Consider the following 21,175-nt stretch of genomic DNA (forward strand, 5'->3'; position numbering starts at 1 on the left):
AGCCCCAGCTAGCTCTAAAGTCATATCAGGTCAATATATCAGGATGCCGCACGATGGCTGCCTCGCCTACAGTCTGTCTGTCCTTTTCAAACTCTTTTTGTTATTATTGGTAAGTTTTAAAAGTTTGTGTAAATGTTCTCTGGTTTGTTTTTGTGTGGGGTGGGGGGAGGAGGTTGGGGAAACTTTTTTTCAATCTCTTACCTTGCCGGAGATGCGATTGCTTTCCGGATCGCATCTCCGGTCGCTCTGCAGCCTAACATCGTGGAGCTGGAGGCCTTGCCTGGGAATGACTTTGAGCCCTGTAGGGCACGGACTTACCATCTGAGCGTGCGATCCCTTGCCTGAGATCAACGCTCCAGCCTGTGGACTTTAACATCGCATAGCTCGCCATCTCAGGTTGAGACCGGTCGGGAGCTCCAAAAGCCGCATGAGGATCGATAGCCCAGACCCGGGGTCTGATCGCCTGGCACAGGGGATCTGAAATTCCACCACCCCCCCCCCCCCCCCCCCCCCTCCCAATGCAAGAGCTGGATCACCCCGACGAGGAAAGTTAGAGGCCCCCGATCGCTGGAGGACAAAGAAGGGAGAGATTGACCTTTTTTTCGCCTTCCATCACCGTGAGGAATGTGGAGGAGTTACTGTGGTGGATGTTCATGTTACAATGTTTTATTGTGTGTCCTGTTGCTTTTTATTGTAACGACTGTATGGCAAATGAAGTTCCTCGTATGTTGCAAAACATACTTGACTAATAAAGTATTATTGTGATTGTGATTATAGTGCAATAATAACTTCATAGTTTGTTCAGAGACTGCTAAGATTTTGCAGGTTCGATCCCAACCCTCCGTGTTGAGTTTGCACATTCTCCGTGACCAGCTGAGTTTCCTCTGGGTGCTCTGGTTTCCGCTCATATACCAAAGATGTATGTGCTTATTGGTTAAATAAAAAAAATCACATTGGAGATGAGGATTACCTAAAAATAGAATATTCAATGTTCATACGTTTGAGTTGTAGGCTACACAGGTAGAATATGAGATATTGTTCCTCCAATTCTCATTCAGCCTCACCCTGTCAGTGAAGAAGTCTGAAGATTTACAGGTCGTTGTATAAATTGGATGGGGATTAAAATGGCATGCAACTGGGAGCTTGGGTTGGCCACTGCGGAAAGAGTGCTAGTGCTCTGCTAATCGGTCACCGAGTTTGCACTTGGCATCGCCAACATAAAGTGTAACAGAAACTCTCTTGCCTCACCTCCCCCTACAGCAGCCTACTTAAGTGCAGTGTTTAGCTTGCCGAGTACAGCAACGAGTGAAACCACCAATCTATGTTCAGCCTACAATCAGTGTGCTGTATTATTTTAAAAAAAGACAACCTCGGCTCTTGTACAGCAGCCCACATTTAATGGGTCGTTATTAAACTGTTCCGTATGTGCGGCATCGCCAGCTCTCTCTCTCCCAGATCCTGCTGCTACAATGATGTGCTCCATATACGTTGCTCTTGTTCAAGAAATACAATGAATGCTTAATTAGGTGAGGCTTTGAAACACAACTAGGAACTGTGGGACCCGAATCCACCCATCAGCAGCTTTAAAATAGTTGGAAAGGAAATATAGACACAACTTTCCTTTACATTTTATTTATAAAAATGGCTGTTTTCCACATTGCTCTTCGCATGGAGTAAATAGGCAAATTTGCTCAAAGCATACTCCATAAAATCTGATCTGTACCCCAACTCCACTTGATAAGCGAGTTCGGTATTACAACTGCGCGCGCCCAGGTCATGGGTCATTCGGGATAAACATTCTTGCCAGCTGAGCAATTGTGTGTGTACGGATATGTACACACACAGCAATCGCATATATCAGCAGTAGGCTACAGCGTACTGCAGGCTTCACAAATCCACAATTGTATCTATTTAAATTATTGACAGCATACAGCACCAGCCTTGAAAATGCAAGAATACCTAGAACGAACCTGTCAATGATCAAATCCCTGGCATTAGCCTGAGTCACATCCATTCAAATTCGATATTGATTTACACGAATTACAAGTTGTGTAGTCAACCAATTTGAGACAGTCCTTACATTCCTATCTAAACAACCTTCCTGGATTGAAGGAAACACGGAGAATGTGTTGTGCGGGTTGTGTGTAGGTTGGAAAGCAGATTGGATTTGAACAGGCTGGTTAAACTTTCGAGGTGGGTTGGCTTAAATAAAGATGCTGTCGCTTTAACCTCTGGGGTTGGTTCCAGTCTGTCAGGGCATACAGTTGAAAGCCGGGTCCAGATGACCAGGCGGTGATAATTATGAGAATTTGCAGCCATTTGAATTGCAGTCAAACTAGAGGCTTCACTCAGAAGTGGGTCACAGCTACCCAGCTGACGGGACCTGTTCTCGCTCTCTTTGAAGGAGGCGCCGTCCGGCCCAGCGAGTGGGCAAACGCGGAGCTGCATATGAGTGGGAGCATTTTCTCAGTCAGCCATTGCTGACAGTTGGGGTGGGGGATCTGGAAGAGAGAGAGTTGGCAATGCCGCACAGACGGAACAGTTTAATAACGACCCACTAAAATTCGCCCCTCGGCCACCTGGGCTGATCTGATCTGACAGCCCTCTCGCTAGCTCGCTGCGTGCCCGATCCCAACGCAGAACCTCCACAAAACCTTTAAGCTTCGGGTAACACCTGCACAAAGAGCCTCTGCTAACAAGGGCTGACGAACTGTGCACTGGGTGAGATGGCTGGGGGAAACGCACCGCAATACCTCAAACCTGGAACAGCACAGACCCTCCACTCCATCTATCCAATACTAAATGGCATGCATTTTGCAGTTAAATGTCTCATATCGGATTGGCGGCTCCTTCACATGGCCAGTCCTGTACTCAGATTTCCTCGGAGATGAACCTTTGCCTTAACGGTACATTCACACCGCCTGTAGGTAAAGCATCAGCCCACATCACACTGATACAGTTGATGCCTGTCTCAGATTAAATATATTACTACCTAGAAATTTTGAATAAAGATACGAAAATGTTTCAAAAACAAGTAAGTTTTTCTTATTCCAGTAGCAAACACATTAAGAATTAAATGAAAATAATACATTCTTTAACTTTTTGAAAATCTCATAACTGCAGATTAATGAACTGAACTAGAACTGGGACTGTGTAAGCAGTGTGTGAACAGCAGAACAAGAAAGAAAGCTATTGAGTTGACAGAATTCTAGATTAATTCCTTGGTAGAATAGTTAACAATTTATACACAGTTTATACAGCGCTGCGTTCGCTTTTTAAAAAATCCCGAATGACCTTTGTCAAATCCCATGATCCCTTGCGTTTATCGAGATAAACCAAATTCGCTTATTGGCGCATTCCAATTCCTGGACCTAATACAAATTCTCTCATCTCACTCACAAACCTATAATTTCTTACAGGCTTTTGGGAGCAAGAGGTGGGAGAGTGCATTTTTCCTAACATTTGATTCAATTGCCCAATTGCCTAACGCTAAGACCAATTGTACCCATTAGATTTACCCAGCAAATAAAGAAGATTATAGTCACTGTCCAATGCACTTTACAATATCAATCTTCTCAGGCTTTCTCAAATTGCTGAACTTTGGGAACACAAACCGAATTTAACCGATTGTTCTCATGGTGTAATGCTTTAAACCCCATGTGCCATTCTGGTGAATCTCTTACTAAACCTACTAAAAAGCAAAGAGATCTTTAAGGAGCTGCAATCCCAAATCTTGTTGAACCTGCAAAGTTCTTAGATTCTCACCGCTTAGAAAATACTTCCAATTTATTGGATATATATATACTCTTGTTATAATTTGAACCACTCGTTTGACCCATGTCCAGTTATAACATCCTACTACCATCTACATAACCTACCTAGAGAACTATTTAAACTGTTTGAAGTTAAATTTTCAATAAGTAATTTTTCACCTAAAATTTTTGATTAGGTGACTTGCAACAACCCCATGCGGACAAACCCACTGATGAAGTGCTCGCAGCGAGCTTACTGCACTTTTTTTTAAAGTCACAGACTATTTTGGGAAACATTATTTTTAGCTAACCTTTATAACAGATTTGTATCAGGCAGTACTGACGTATAATGTACAGCTTTAATTTGACAAGTCACTTGTATCAGTTATTTTTGAAAGATAGACTGAAACCATTTAAAAAAATCCTCATGGTTTCTTGCCAGGAACTAGTTCTGGATTTAGAGGTGGGTTTTAATCCACATCCCAAAACACCAATTACAGAAAATGGCAAAACAAAATTATAGAGGAAGTAAATAAAATTAGCAATGATTCTGGGCTCAGGACACAGAGATGAAAACAGTTGAATGATTCTGGACATTACCTTCTTCAGCACTTTCATGGCAAATATCTTTCCAGTATATGCACCCAATACCTTCCTTACTTGGAAAACCTGCAAACCAGAGAAAAAAAATCTCTTATCTTTCCAGTATAGAATTCTAAGTATCATAACAGCTCTAATTACACTGAGCTCCTGATTTCAGCAGACACTAGCCAGAGCAAGCACCATGGAGAGTAACTGATTTATTTCATTTTTTAGTACATTTATATCATTCAAATATAAATTCCAACAAAACATCAAGTTATATCTTAAAATGTAACTCCCCTTTTTCAAATAGAGACAGAGGGAGGAAGAAAGAGAAAGCAGAAAACTATTAACTCTCTGCTTGACATCAGTGCAGAGGGAAAATGTGAATCTATAATGAGGGATGTGATAGCAGAACTTAATTAAAAGGTGAAATGGACAGTCACGTTTCGGTTCAAGGCTCTTAAAAGTTCTTGAACTAAATGTCAGCTACCCATTTCACTCAACAGATACTTTGACTCGCTGAGTTCCTCAAGCCAATTAGGACCAAGGGAATCAAGTTCTTCGGAGGAGAGCGAATTTTTGGAATTCCTTACCCCAGAGGGCTGTGAAAGCTCAGTCATTATGCGGGTTCAAAGCAAGATCATTACGATTTCTGGGTATTATGGCTATCAGGAGTTGAGTATTGAGTTGGAATCTGGCACTGAGGTAGAAGACTTTCATGAATGGCAGTGCAGGCTAGTAGGAGTAGATGACATGCTGCAATTTCCTATGCCCTTGCTTGATAGCATTGTTATTGACATGTTCCATCACTTGCTGATTGAGAAAACAGACTGAATACAGGCAGTGAAACCCACAAGCCTCTGCGAAAGCAGTGGTTCTGCACATTCCGCTGGTATTTAAGTTTCATGCTTAGATGCTTCCTACTTTCCAAAAGACACTGCAAAACGGCTTGTGCTCAAGTCAAATTTGCTCTCATGGAACAAACTGTGATGAGTTTAAATAAACAGAATATTGACTCAATAAGGAATATCCATTCCTGTTGGTTAGTTAAGGATGGGTGTGCAGATTTTAACAGGATGTATACTTCTCAGTGCTTCAAAGAAAACATCAGAACTTCTGGCCCTAATCACTATTTGCGTTGAAAAGTGGCCATCAAATACAGCCAAGCAGGCAGTGGCCAGAATATGAAGGCATTGAAACACTCGAAAAACCATGCCCATTCGGCCAATGATCACTACAACGGGCAAGAACCTCCTTGCAATGAACCAAATGAAAACTCCATATTAAAAATCTGGGAAATAGGAGAAAGCAATGTGACACCCCAATCCTAGTCTCCCATTCAACAAAATCAAGCACTCATAAATTTCCTTCCCAATCCTCATAACCCTCAATTCTTCTACACGCCCAAACTTTTATTTCAAACTTGAATATACTTAATGATAGAATTCTGAACACTCTAAAGAAATGTAATCTCAACTCCCCATTCTGACTTTAGCTTTGAATTCTAGACAACCCCAATGCATTTGTCCTATCAAATCTCTTCATTCTACTAAACACCAGGGTAGAAGCTCATTGTTCATTGTCTCCTCATAGGTCACCACCATCTTCCATATCAAGTAAGCGAGTCCTTGTTGCAATGCATTTTGGGATAACTGTCCTTTAAGGAGATTCACAACTGTATCTCTTGTGCTGTCTTGCCAAGACCCTGTACAATTGCAACAAGACTTATTTACTTTAATTTGCTTACAATAAACAACAAAATTTCTATTTACCTTCTCAATTACTTCACGTCACATAAGACTGCTCTTCTATTCTGTTATTTCTGCTGCCACTTTGAATCTTAAAATGGTAAACTATTAAATCTAGAGGATCTGGTAGTCCTTCGTTCACCTACTCTTTTTCTCTAGTAAACATCATTGTTTTAAGTTCCTCGCCCTTCTCCCCCTTGGTTATCCACTAATAATTTTTTGGTAAATTTGGTATCTACCTGCTGAAGATACAAAAGACATTTAATGCTCCTGCCACCATTATTTTATTTTCAATGTTTCAACTTTAGAAAGTGCAAGGACACACTGAAATTTTGAAAGGGAACTGTTCACCCTAGTACGAAAGATGCAAAATACTCAAAGGACTTACTGTGCGCTCTTGTTATAATACATAACTCTGCTTCCCCAAGTGCTCAAAGTCCATAGATATTCACACTATGCTTTCCAATTTCAGGATGCTTATGTTTGAAATCTGTAGTTGTATCAAATTCATTTTTAGTACAAAAACCCAGTTGAAGTCCAACAGACCACGATTGTGCCTCCTCAGAGTAAGTCATTACCCACAAAGATTTGCAAAACGTTCCACTAATATCTCTCGCGAGAATCACTAACCTTGGCAAAAAACTATACCACAAGCAAGAGAAAAAATGCATATATTTTTTGATACAGGATACAAATGATACATTAACTTAGTTTAGACTTATCAAATGTTTGGGAACGGATATATCACTCTCAGCCATAATATTTGCATTTCAAAATTGCATTTTCCTTTGCCACATGCAAGGTTACTTAGTCCTTGTCATTACCAAAGCTTTTTAACAGACACCAGCTGTAATCCAAAGACAGCGTGGACCAAACTGGCCCCCATAATGTACCCCACAAATTGACAACAACTCCAATGACAAATGATATGGAGTATAGAATAGGGAAGAATCAGGGTGCAGTATCTTTATTGCACAATTCTCTTTAAAGTTTTAGAATTCACTAGACCAAGTGGACCCGTTGCCCCCAAACCTCTCCTGCATTGGTGCAGCACCCTCCCCTCCCCCCTCAACCCTCCCCCCCTCCCCTCAACCCTCCCCCCCTCCCCTCAACCCTCCCCCCCCTCCCCTCAACCCTCCCCCCTCCCCTCAACCCTCCCCCCTCCCCTCAACCCTCCCCTCCCTCCCCTCAACCCTCCCCCCTCCTCTCTCCCTTCTCCCCCACTCCCCCCTTCCTTCTCTCCTCCCCTCCCCTCCTTTTAAACTTAAAAACGTGAATAACTTTAAAAATATAAGACCGATTTCAATAAAACTACTTGCATTATCACTAAAGTGACAATGGTGAGTAAGGTGGGCCTAAAATTGTCGCGCTATCGTTTACCGTTTTGGCTGACGTCCAGTCACAAACAAGATAACAAACGAGAGTTTTAGTGTATAGATTACAGAAACATTTCCACGTTGTGATCTTTTCAGATGAAATAGCCCCCAATTTCTTGAGGCGCCTGTTTGGTTTCTCATTGCATCCACTAATGAAACATCTATTAAAAAAATATACAGCATTTATTCAGGAAAGGTGAAAGAGTTCAGGTTGAATGTTGAATCTTCTCATGGAGAAATGTGCATATTTCTGTCATGAAAAGTCAGGTTAAACTTTAAAAGAACAAGGCTGGGAATATTTTGCAAGTCAGGCAACATGTGTAGAAAGAAAAACAAAATTAATGCCTCAGGTCAATGCTATTTAATCAGAAGTGTTAAATTAAATATTTTAAATTGTGAAACGGTGGAGAGATCAAAGAATGTCATTAAAAGGGCAGAGACTAAAAGGGTGAATTTCAAATTATGGTGATGCCATCAGCTCAGAGGGTGATGAAAGCACATGATCCACCTGGAAAAAAAATAGAAGAATGAAAATAGAAGAGGGGGGAAAAAAATGTTGGAACTGCAAATAAAAAATATCGAAGATGTTGGAAATCCAAAATAAAATCAGCAAAATGCTTAAAACACTCAGTTAAGGCACCATTTGTGAGTAGAGGTTACAAGTTGAAGTTCATCACACCTGACCATTTTTCATACCAACTGGAAAGGCTAGTTATCTGAAATTATTGATTTCAACATCGTCCCAAGGGCTACAACTTGCCCAGTTGGGAGATGGAATGCTGTTCAACAAATTTGCATTGGGCTTCACTGGAACATTGCAAGAGGCAAACAATCAGAATGAGAAATGAGAAGCAACTGGAAGCTCAGGCTGATTCTTGCAGACTGAAGAAATTTTTACTCTGCAACACCATTACCCAATCTGTGTAGGACTGTTAAGGAGAGCAAATTGAGAGAACTGAATGCAGTACACTAACTTGGAAGTAGTATACGTGAATCATCGTTTCATGTGGAAGGAGTATTTGGGTCTTCTTGAAGTGAAGGAAAAGAGGGTAATGTTCCATTTCCTGAGGATTCATGCAACACAGGGACTATAAGCAGCAGCAGGTCACCAGGTCTGCTCTAGGTCTCAACTAAACGACCGCCCGCAGGCCCGGGACTCCACCGCTGGTACACGCCACCTGCCTAAACATCACGAGGCCCAGTCCCGTGATGCCATTGCTGCCACCAGGAGCAGTACCAGCACTCACTGCCTTCCTGGCCGATCTCAGGCCTGGACCACAAATGCCGCCGTCGTTAACCTTCACCGCCACCCCGGGGCCGCTGCCGCCGACCTTCACGGCTGTTTCCTGTAAAGACTCGATCCCCTACTCCCAATTCCCCTGCCTACGCCAAATCTGCGCCCAGGATGAGGTGTTCCATCGGAGATGTCCTCATTCTTTAGGAAATGGGAGTACCCCTCTTCCATTATGGATGAGGTTCTCACGAGGGTCTCCTCGATATCCCGCAGTTCCGCTCTTGCACCCCTCCCCCCATTCGTAACAAGCACAGAGTCCCCCCTGTCCTCAACTTCCACCCCATCAGCCATCGCATACAACATATAATCCTCCAACATTTTCACCACCTCCTAAGGGATCCCACTACTCGCCACATCTTCCCATCTCCACTCCTTTCTGCTTTCCGCAGAGACCACTCCCTCCGAAACTCCCTGGACAACTCGTCCCTTCCCACCCAAACCACCCCCACCCCAGGTACTTTCCCCTGTAACCACAGGAGATGCAACACCTATCCCTTTACCTCCCCCCTTGACTCCATCCAAGGACCCAGTCTTTCCAGGTGAGGCAGAGGTTCACCTGCACCTCCTCCAACCTCATTTACTGTATCCGCTGTTCCAGGTGTCAATTTCTCTACATCGGCGAGACCAAGCGCAGGCTCGGCGATTTTTTTGCTGAACACCTCTGCTGAACATCTTAACCTACCTGATCTCCCGGTGGCTCAGCACTTCAACTCCCCCTCCCATTCCCAATCTGACCTTTCTGTCCTGGGCCTCCTCCATTGTCAGAGTGAGGCCCAGCGCAAATTGGAGGAACAGCCCCTCATATTTCGCTTCAGTATTTTGCACCCCAGCGGTATGAACGTTGACTTCTCTAACTTCAGATAGCCCTTGCTTTCCCTCTCTATCCCCTCCCCCTTCCCAGTTCTCCCACTAGTCTTCATGTGTCCGACTACATTCAATCTTTGTCCCGCCCCCTCCCCTCACATCAGTCTGAATAAGGGTCTCGACCTGAAACGTCACTCATTCCTTCTCTCCCGAGATGCTGCCTGACCCGCTGGGTTACTCCAGCATTTTGTGTCTACCAGGTCTCAACTCTTCTGGTCCAGTTAAACATGGTCGTCAATTGCCTTATCTCTCAAAAATGTATCTTCAAGTACGTCAAAAGATCCTGCCTCCACAACCCTCCATGGTAGAGAAATCCAGAAATTCACCACCCTCTTTGTGGAGAAATTTGTCATGTACCTCAGATTCAAATAGCAACCTATATCTTGCAACTCTGTTCCCTCATTCCAGACCCTCCCACTAGTGGATACATCTCAACTACTACTCTGTCATGCTCCCTGAGAATCTCATTTGTTTTAATAAGACAATCCCTCATTCTTCTAAACTCAAAAAATGCAGATCTAACTTTTTTTGTGAAAAAAACAACCTCTCATCCCAGGAATTGGACAGGTGAATTTCTTTTGCCGCTAATGCTTTTAACTTTTAAATAAAGGAATCAAAATTGCACTCAGGAACGATGAAGAGTATATTGGTATCAGTTTATTATTGTCACATAAAAGAGGGTACAGTGAAATGCTTTTGTTTGCGTTCTATAAAATTAAATCGTACCGTACTATACTTGAGTGTAAGAAAATAATCAGTCTGAGGAAGGGTCTCGACCCAAAACGTCACCCATTCCTTCTCTCCTGAGATGCTGCCTGACCTGCTGAGTTACTCCAGCATTTTGTGAATAAATACCTTCGTACTATACTTGAGTATAGTCAAGCCATGCACAACTACAACGGGTAATGCAAAGGAAAAAATACCAGAATGCTGAATATCATTTTGCAGTATTGTAGCATAACACTTACAGAGAAAAACGTCCAGCATCCACAATAAAGGTAAATGGAAGATCAGGATTACCCCTGACTTAAGGAAGAACCATTCGACAGTCTGATAACAGAGGGGAAGATGTTGATCCAGAGTCTGGTAGTACATATTGAACATAGAACAGTGTAAGAAAAGGCCCTTCGGCCACACATGGTGCCAAGACCAAGTCTCATCTGCCTACACATTATCCATATCCCTCCATTCCCTGCATATCCGTATGCCTATCCAAAAGACTCTTAAACACCATTATCGTATCTGCCTGAACCACTACCCCAGCAGTGCATTCCAGGCACTCACCATCCTCTGCTACGTGGTTTGAAGCTTTTGTATTTTCTGCTCCACAGAAGGGCGGAGAAGAGAGAATCACTGGGGTGAAAAAGGTCCATGACCATGTTAACTGCTTTCCTGAGGGCATTGGTGGCAATGGAAATGTGACCAATTGTACCACAAAGGAAATGGTCCCATCAGAACACTGAAAATGAAAGGGAAAGGAAGACGTGTCTGGAGGCAGCATTATGTTGAAGATGGATGAAATTTCGGAGAATGATCCACTGAATGTGGAGATAGATGGGATGAAGCCAACATATAAAAGCATTTACTGTCCTGTCCTAATGGAAATCCTCTCTAACATCAAATTACAGGGTACATTAAGCAAGAGCACTTTCACATGCTTTAAACATACAAAGGAAGAAATGTTTACAGCCTTTGGTAATGGCAAAAATTATGTGACCAATCTAACATTCAATGGTGTTACCATCACTGAACATGCCGCTATCAATGACCTAAGGGTCACAATTGACCAGAAACTGAACTTGAGTAGCCAAATATCCAATGTGTCTACAAGAGCAGGTCAGAGGCTAGGAATCTTATGACAAATAATGCACCTCCTGCCTTCCTAATGTTTGATCAACACCTACAAGGCTCAAGACAGGAGTGTGATGGAATACCTTCCACTTGCACGGATGAGTGAAGTTTGAAGAATACTCAAGCAGCTCAATGCCACACAAGACATAGCCACCTGCTTGATAGGCACTCCATTACAACCATTCACTCACTCCACTACTAATGAAGTAGCAGTGAGGTGCACTGGAGCAACTCATCTAGATTCCTTAGATAGCATTTTCTAAACCCCAGACCTCTCCAGGCTAGAAGGAAAAAGGCAGAAAAAGGACGGATACACTATCACCTGAAAGTTGCCCTCCACCATCACAGGGTCAAAATCCTGGAACTTTTTCCCTATTGTTGCTATACCCACATCTCAAGATCTGCACAGATTAAAGGTGGCAGCTCACCGCCACCTTCTCAAAGATAATTAAGGGCAGGCGATGAAATGTTGGTTCAGCCTGCAAAATCCACATCCCTCGAATTAAAAAACTCTGAAACCACACTGAGGTCCAAATCCAAACACTAGCCAACATTATCTTAATTTCTAATATCACTTTCTGGTTAATAAATTGATCGAGTCATATCGGGAACAAAATATGCGCTGATGGAAAAGGGAAAGAAGGGATCGATGAGCTGAAAAAAGAAATAGCAAATTTAAAAACAACTAGATAAAGCTGAAAGAAAGGATTAGGCAGTATTGTCTATCTAAAACAAGAGACTAACCAATAACTCAATACATGACGAATACTACGTTATAAAAACTAGCCAGGCATAAATACGTAGTCTGAGTATACTCATGGATGCGAAGGGAATAGGGGAATCAATTTAGAAGACCCTTACCTTCCCATAACCACCTTTGCCTAGCACGCGCAGAAGCTCAAAGCATTCCGGTCTTATTTTTTCTGGGCCTCTATTCACATTGTTTTCAGAGATTTCAAATTTTTCACAGTGCTCCATATCCCTGCAAAACAGATGAAAATATACTTCTCTTAGTCCATGACAGAAGCTAAAAAGTAAGTATATTAAGACCTTGGAACAAGGAGAAAAAGGTCATTTCAATGTACAAGTACACAGATGTTTCTTTATCTTGAAGATTAACCGCCCTCTTCAGTTGCCTTCTTCCTTTAACTATCGCTCTTGCACAGTCGCTGAGGCCACATTAGATTCCCCATACAATGAAAACGCTCAGTGAGTAATAGCTGGCTGTGACAGATGCCCCAGTTGAGCTCATGTGGCTCTGTACTTAAAGACAACAGACATGTGTGTTTATCAGCAGCCAACAAGGATCCGACAATGCTAACAAATAAATCCTGAGCCCATAATATCCAGGTTGTCCCATTTCAGGCCAACATTTGCACCTGTGGTTTGGAATTGATCCCAAGGTTTCAAGAGAGAGGGGGAAATAGAAAACATCAAGAGTCTTCCAATGTTGTTAATACTAATGATTGGCACAGTTAACATAGAACAGAACAGCACAGGAACAGGCCCTTTGGCTAACAATATCCATGCCGAACATGATGCCAAGTTAAATTAATCTCCTCTGCCTGCATGTGATCTCTAGCCCTACTCAATAGATTGCTCAATACATTCACTTTTGCTCAACACATTAACTTTTGTTACAGAAATTTCAAGCCGTATTAATTAAAAACTATTCATCAACTCACAGTTCAAATGGAACCCCATGCTCCATGCAGTCACTGTACTGTACCTGGAAAGCAAGAAACACATTAGTACATTCACAATGTAATTAGACTTCTTCATATTATACAGTTTCTCCAATTTACCCAATTATAAACTACTATAAATTGAATTGACTGCCCAATTACCCATCTTTTAGCAGTGACTTGGTTATCATACTTCAGGTATTTACAAATCCTGGTTTTGACCCAGCACAACATCTTCCACACATCACCCAGCCAGTTAATTGTTAAATTTTAATTGATCTCTTGCTCCACAAATATTTATCAGTGTGACCATTAAAGCAGGATCTCATAAGATTTCTTCTCCCAACGTGCCATTAATTATGTTGCAAAAAATCTCTGCACTATTTTGCTTCCAGCAGATTTTGAATCACCTCATTGTCCATAACATTCAAATATTATGAACACTAACTTGTACCCCAGAATCATTAAAATAGACCGCCTGCAACTCTCTATAGACAATAGACAATAGGTGCAGGAGTAGGCCATTCAGCCCTTCGAGCCAGCACCGCCATTCAATGCGATCATGGCTGATCACTCTCAATCAGTACCCCGTTCCTGCCTTCTCCCCATACCCCCTCACTCCGCTATCCTTAAGAGCTCTATCCAGCTCTCTCTTGAAAGCATCCAACGAACTGGCCTCCACTGCCTTCTGAGGCAGAGAATTCCACACCTTCACCATTCTCTGACTGAAAAAGTTCTTCCTCATCTCCGTTCTAAATGGCCTACCCCTTATTCTTAAACTGTGGCCCCTTATTCTGGACTCCCCCAACATTGGGAACATGTTTCCTGCCTCTAATGTGTCCAATCCCCTAATTATCTTATATGTTTCAATAAGATCCCCCCTCATCCTTCTAAATTCCAGTGTATACAAACCTAATTGCTCCAGCCTTTCAACATACGACAGTCCCGCCATTCCGGGAATTAACCTAGTGAACCTACGCTGCACGCCCTCAATAGCAAGAATATCCTTCCTCAAATTTGGAGACCAAAACTGCACACAGTACTCCAGGTGCGGTCTCACCAGGGCCCGGTACAACTGTAGAAGGACCTCTTTGCTCCTATACTCAACTCCTCTTGTTATGAAGGCCAACATTCCATTGGCTTTCTTCACTGCCTGCTGTACCTGCATGCTTCCTTTCAGTGACTGATGCACTAGGACACCCAGATCTCGTTGAACATCCCCTCTTCCTAACTTGACACCATTCAGATAATAATCTGCCTTTCTATTCTTACTTCCAAAGTGAATAACCTCACACTTATCTACATTAAACTGCATCTGCCATGTATCCGCCCACTCACACAACCTGTCCAAGTCACCCTGCAGCCTCTAGATTAAACAAACATTGCAGATTCCTCATTAAAAGATATATACTCTTTAGTGACACAAGAGATGTTGGACCAGAGGAGGGATAGTGGTTAGATGGGGTTTGGGGGTGGAATGGGAGACCAGCAAAAGGGAAGGATGGGCGATGACCCGATGAAGGTGGCGGTGAGGAATGGAACTGTGCAATGACCTTGGGGGAAGTGTTGAGTGGAAAGAAAGATGTATTTTTTGGTGTCGCTGCAATTTTCCCTTTGCAACAGTATTGACTTCCTCTCCAAGGAGATTAATCAGGTTCATTCCTGTTTTGCCAGCAGGTAACCACCAATAACTCCATTCATTAATGGGATTCTGTGCCAGTTGGTCCGACTGTTTATTTGGGTGTAACTCAGCTAGATTAATTTACCAGTCATGACTTCAATTGAAATCTCATCTTTCGCAGTTTTGGTGAAAAGCTTTTAATGCATGAGAAAATATATGCCTCTGCCTCTGCCTCCAAACCACATCCCAAATTCAAAATGACCAACGCTGTGAGTGAGAAGTTAACAGATTGGGTAAAATGTGGGGAAATGTTAGAAAGAAAAAATGTTGTTTCAAAGTAAAAAATGAAAGCAAAGTATTAAATAGAGTGCGCCTGTAAAACGTGGTACAAAAGGAGCAAGGTCCTAGAATACAAACCAAAATGCTATCATTCAGGTACAGTAAATAATTCAGAAGTCTAGTAGAATGCTGGCATTGGTTGCAAGGAACAGAGTAGAAACAGGGCATTTTGATGCAAAAGTCACTCTAAAGTCTAGACTTTAGCTCTAAAATCTAAATGTATTGGGTGCTGATTGAGACCACACCTGGAATACTGCATGCAGGTTTTGTCTCCCTGGCTTTAAGGGATGAAATACTTGCATGGGAAGCAATGCAGAGAATATTCATCAAGGTGTTTGCTAGGATAGGGAAGTCATCAAACAGATGGAGATTGAGCAGGTCAGCCCTATTTTCATGGGACTTAACAATGAGATCATATTGAAACAGATAAGTTTCTAGCGGGATCAACAGAGTGGGTGCTGAGGGGATGGTTCCTCACACAAGATATGAGGCAACATAAAATTGAAGGAATGGCACATTATAGATGGAGCCCAATGAGGAATATTTTATTTGAATGGGTTAATCTTTAGAATTTTCTGCATCCACAGCTCTCTGGGCTAGTGCCATTGAAAATATTCAAGGCAGAGATTTGAACAAGGGAAACAAGGCCATATGGTTGTGGGGGGAGATGGGTGGTGGGGGAGAGCAGAAAAGTGGTGTTGAGGTCAATACTGAACCAGCCATGAACCTATTGACTTGTAACGGGTGAAGGGGGCAGTTCACTCCTGTTCTCTATGTTCCATTGTCTAGAAGGACAAAGACAACATGGGCAGAGAACCGCCCCTTCCAAGGTCCAAATTTCACACCATCTTGAACAGCAAACATAATGCTGTTCCTTTAACACTGTTCAGTCAAAATGTTCTAATGCAACGAGAGGACCACAACTGTTCAAGCCAGCAACTCAACACCAATCTCCAGAAGGAAATTAGGGAAGGTCGATGTTATTTAAGGATTACGAACACTGGTTTTGTCAGCAAGGCCCTCGTGCCAAGAGTGCAAGTAACAGTATTCACCAAGATTCCTCAACCAATGGCCATTTAATTTGTTGAGTGTTTTGATGGCTAAATGACTCTACTGTAATTTTATCCTAGCAAGAGCTCAGATTCCGAAATGAGTTTTAGAATTGAGCAAACCAATTGGCAAAACATGAGAAGCAAAGAATTCTCCATTAATGTAGAAACTTCTGACTGGCATGCTGCATTCCTGTTGATAGTGAATGCAAGTTGTTGGATTGTCCATAATAAATTGCAACTCTGAGAAGCATATTGCGAACTTTAAAAATTGTAGATGCCAAAGTGATTTATGCAACAGGTTAATTAAAGTTCTAATTATTTGCCACCTTGCACTATGAAATACTCATGCAGACGATGCAATGGGTAGACTACTACAATTAGAACAATAATTTACAAATGAATGTTTTCCAAAAACTAGCAAAATGTCAACATATACCCTGTGCGAGCCTAACTTATGTTTAATCTGCTTGCAACCTGGAATTGAGGGAGGGTGAAGCCTATAACAAATGTTTGAACTGTTCATAAGATTATCCATCCCTCTAGATCAGGGGTGTCAAACTACCAGCCCGCAGGCCGCATCCAGCCCACGAAGGGGTCCAATCCGGCCCACAGGATGATTCGGGGGAAAAAAAAGTATATTTGTGACCATTTATTATGTATCTGTACAGCAGCCGCTCTCTCTCTCCCGGGACAGGTCATGTGGTGACGCGGCCGGGAAGGGGCCGGCGCTGGGGAAGGTGGGGTGGTTGTTGCGGACACCGGGAAGTGCCTGGGCTGCCGCCACAGAGACCGCCACCATGTACCTGAGACCCAGGTGAGTGCATGGATAGAGGCCGGTGAGAAGTCGCCGCACTGTGAATGGGGCCGCAGCCAGCGATCCAAAATCTGAGCTGTTCTCCAGGGTGGGGGCTCTGGGTTTGGGTTAAGGTTAGGCGGGATGTGAAGACGTGCCGGTAGTTGTGTAGGAATAGGGAAGAGAAGGGAGAAGGTGGTGGTAAAGGAAGGGGAGGGGAAGGATTTTTAGGGATGAGGAAGGGAAGAGAGGGTGTCGAGGAAGGGAAGTGGGGGAGTAGGTGGTAAAGAAAGGGAGCAGATGAGAGAAAGAATGGTGTTTAGGGATGAGGGAAGGGAGGAGATTTAGGGACGAGGTATGGAAAGAGAGAGGATGAAGTAAGGGAGGGGAGTGGGGGAGTAGTTGGAAGGGTGGGGATGAGAGAAAGGATAGGCTGAGGAAAGGGAGAGGGCAGGTGAGGGAGAAGGTGAAGGTAGAGAAGGACATGAAAGATGAGGGTGGAGGATGTGAGGGGAAAGAAGAAAGACATAAGGAGAAGGATGGGGAGCAGGGCCTTCAGGTAAGATGATGGACAGACCATCTTTCACCATGCCAGGAAGCTGCTGTTTGGCTGTTCACCACCCAGCCAGCCCATTGTGGACAAAACATAAACATTGTAGGAAGACTATAAGACAGGGGAACAGAATTAGGCCATTTAGCCCATCGTCTACTTTGCCATTCAACCAAGGCTGATCTATTTTCTCTCTCAACCACATTCTATTGCCTTCTTTCTCCCTGTAACCTAATCAAGACCCATCAATATCTGCCTCAATAATACCCAATGTCTTGGCCTCCACCGCTGTCTGTAGCAATGAATTCCACAGATTCACCACACATTCCTCCTCATCTCCATTTTGAATGTATGACCTTTTATTCTGATGCTGTGACCTCTGGTCCGAGACTCTCTTATTCCTGGAAACATTATTTCCACATCCACTCCATCTAGGGCCTAGATACCAATCATAAAAATAATGCTTGCTAGGCAATCTTCTTCATAAGAAATGAAATTCGTAAAGTGAAACACTTAGTAGTTATAGCAGCGATTGAGACACATGAGAGCAGATTAAAAAAACGAAGGCAACGAAAGCTGTGGGAGCACGGGCGCGTGGTGCCTGCACAAATGATCCGGCCCACATGAAGTCGCATTTTGCCCATTCCGGCCTGTGACTTAAAATGAGTTTGACACCCCTGCTCTAGATTCTGCAGTTTACTTCTAATAAATCATTGAGAGGTCTTTTTTTTTTTACGAGTGGAGATGACAGTGTGCACCATTGCATGGTTTATCACAACACTCATATATTTCAAACTAGATGACACGCTTCAGGTCTTCCTCCAGTGAAATGATCATATTTCATCCTCCTAATTTGAGATGTAGAGCTTCGGTTTCAGCAGGCATGCCATTGGGTTCTGAAGCTAATTTTCAAAAATTGATTGATTAAATGATGCAGCATAGAAACTGCCACTTCAGCCCTCCAAGTCCAGGGTGACCGTCAATCACCCGTTCATACTTGTTCTATGTTATTCCACTTTCACACCCACACCCTGTCTCCAAGGGGAAATTTACAGAGGCCAATTAACCCACAAACCTGCAAGTTTTTTGGATGTGGGAAGAAAACTTGAGCACCCAGAGGAAACCCACACGGTTACAGGGAGAACGTTCAAACTTTACACAGATCTGAGGTCAGGATTGTACCCGGGTCTCTACCGCTGTGAGGCAGTAGCTCTACCAGCTGCACCATCAAGCCACCCTTACACAGATAATCACAAGGATGTGGCTCAGTGTTAATGAATTCATGGCAGCAGGTACCCTTATGAACAGAAAAGTCATTATCTCCATGAAAAAGGCATAGATGTGCTTTTTCTTGCTTACCAAGTCTTCCGTGTCATTCATGTTTTGACACGGGCACTGTGGCAGTCAGCTTCAAAGATATGTGCATTTGACATAACAGTCACTTGTTTATGTAGCATCTTTTACACTTTTTAAAAGAGCATTTAATAAAAAGCCACATTTTATTATTATTAATACAGGCGATGGTTGAAGTTGAAGGCAGCAACAGTTATTGCACATCCCTAAATACCTTGAGAAGATAGTGGGATGATTTAGAGCAGAACTGGCAGTGTTTTGACATGTCTGCAGCCCTCACTAACAGGGGTCACTAACCGAGCTATGCTGTGTGGAAGGAACTAAAGCACCCGCTGTTTAGCTTTTACATTGTCAACAACGTAGACATGCGCTTGGGAAAAAAAGTGTTGTGGATGTTAAGGTGTCAATCAAATGCCCGTGTTGTACTATATGCCGTGAAACTACTTGATTAATAATAGTTACACTCAACCAATAACATCAGTAAGCCATCGGATTTCTGACTTGCGCCATTTAGAAGGCGGAAAGTCACCCAGAATTTTCAGTTTTCAGGAAAAATCAATTAAATGTTTGAAAAGCAAAAAAAACTGCAGAGCTATGGAGAAAGAATAGTGATCTTAGTCAAAGAGATAGCACAGACAAGATAGCCATTTCCTCTGATGCATCATGCTATGATTCTACCCACATTCACCACCTCTCTCCCTGATAACTGTAAATTTGAAATGTTTCTCACATTGAAATCATGCCTTGACCTTTACTCCACCAAGCTTACAATTCCTTCCTCTCATCAGAGCTAAACAGCATTTCCCATCTGCCTCCCAAAATTCCACTGGTGCCCATCTTTTGAACATTGAAGCCTCTATTGTCCAAAGCTCCAAATCCTGGATTGCCCTACCAAGGACTTATTTACCACTTTTTGATCAACCTTTAGTTTACACACCCATTCCGCAAATCCACTACCCATACAACATATATCTCGACAAGACCAATTACAGCATTTCCCAACCCCCCACAATCACTGCATCCAGAAGCACATGGTTATCAGGTGCTCAAGGATACAATAACATCCACATTGCTTTCCAAATAAATCAGCATTCTGACATGGAAATACATTTCCCCTTCAACCTCCAAGGGGCAAGTACACAGCCACCCTATAAAAAGACAGAAATAAGGGATACAATTTAGAAGCATACAAAAATGCAAGACATAAAACCTGATGAATCTGAGTGATGCAAAATTTTAAAGTCCAAACAAGAGATATGACGAAAAAGAGACTATTAAAAGAAAACTCATGAGACAAAAAAAAAGCAATCAAGAAATGTTATAATAATAAAATAATCTTGTTGTTAGAAGCAGCGGCAATGAAGATCCCTTGGAAAACAGGAAGTCAAAATAAGAAAGTGGGAGACTAAATAGTGGGAAATTGAGAGCAAGTTGGATATTAAGGAAATAAATGTTAAATAAAGGAACAATGTAGCAATGTTAGCTGAAGATAATTAAGATAATGTAGAAAAAAATAGCACAGCATACAAATCCCAAGAACCAGCTGGTTACGATCCCATGATTTTAATGGAAGGAGATTAAAAAATTGCTGGCGCCCCATTTTCAATCTTCAAAAGTTCTCCTGTTTTCGGGATGTGATCCTTTCGATTTGAATATCATTCTGCCTTTTAAGACAGATCAGAAATGGAAAAGGAAGGAATTGTGGACCAATTAGGTTTACACGAGTTGTCAGCCAATTAATTACTGCGTCAATAATTGAGGATAGATTGATTGCAGACTCTGAAAAGTTAAATATTAGGGATAGACAACATGGATTTATAAAAGTTAGCTTATCCCTGATGATGAGCAAGTTTTTTTTCAGGAACTGAAAGGGAGAGAGATGTCCACAGATGTCAGCTGTAGGGACCTTCCATAACCCATTTAATGAAGTCTTCATTAATTCACTAATAGCTAAAGTTGATAGTCAAAGAACTGAATGCAAATTCATCCCCTACTAGGAAAATCAGCTAAGCAGCAGTGGAAACAGTGGAAATAACATCAGCAATTACAGATGACAGGGTGAAATAAATGATTTCCACAAGGATCTGAGATGGCCTCAATTATTCACTATGTTTATTAATCACAGACAATGCAGTTGAACTTGCATTATATAGCCCCTGAATCTTGGCCAAATATCCCATATCCCTTAACAGAAATATAGGTAGTTCTGCTATAAAGGCTAAAAATTCCTGAGAAATCTCGCACTATAAAAACAATTGCGTCAATTGGGAACAGGGGACTAGGTTCTTGAGCATTTCAGTTTTTTTTCCCTA

At 42.4% G+C, this 21,175-nt stretch overlaps 1 protein-coding gene across 2 annotated transcripts in view; it reads right to left on the minus strand.

Annotated features, from left to right (window-relative positions):
• Nucleotides 1-21,175, minus strand: part of rps6kb1a (ribosomal protein S6 kinase b, polypeptide 1a) — a 59,158-nt gene that overhangs the window by 33,848 nt on the left and 4,135 nt on the right. For both annotated transcript variants that reach the window (XM_078422501.1, XM_078422500.1), the window contains exons 2-4: nt 13,156-13,199; nt 12,332-12,452; nt 4,353-4,421 (exon numbers count right to left, since the gene is read on the minus strand). In XM_078422501.1, coding sequence (XP_078278627.1) covers nt 4,353-4,421; nt 12,332-12,452; nt 13,156-13,199 — 234 coding nt within the window. The remainder of the gene's footprint in view (nt 1-4,352; nt 4,422-12,331; nt 12,453-13,155; nt 13,200-21,175) is intronic.

Source organism: Rhinoraja longicauda, chromosome 26 (assembly GCF_053455715.1).
Source record: "Rhinoraja longicauda isolate Sanriku21f chromosome 26, sRhiLon1.1, whole genome shotgun sequence".
NCBI lineage: Eukaryota > Metazoa > Chordata > Chondrichthyes > Rajiformes > Arhynchobatidae > Rhinoraja > Rhinoraja longicauda.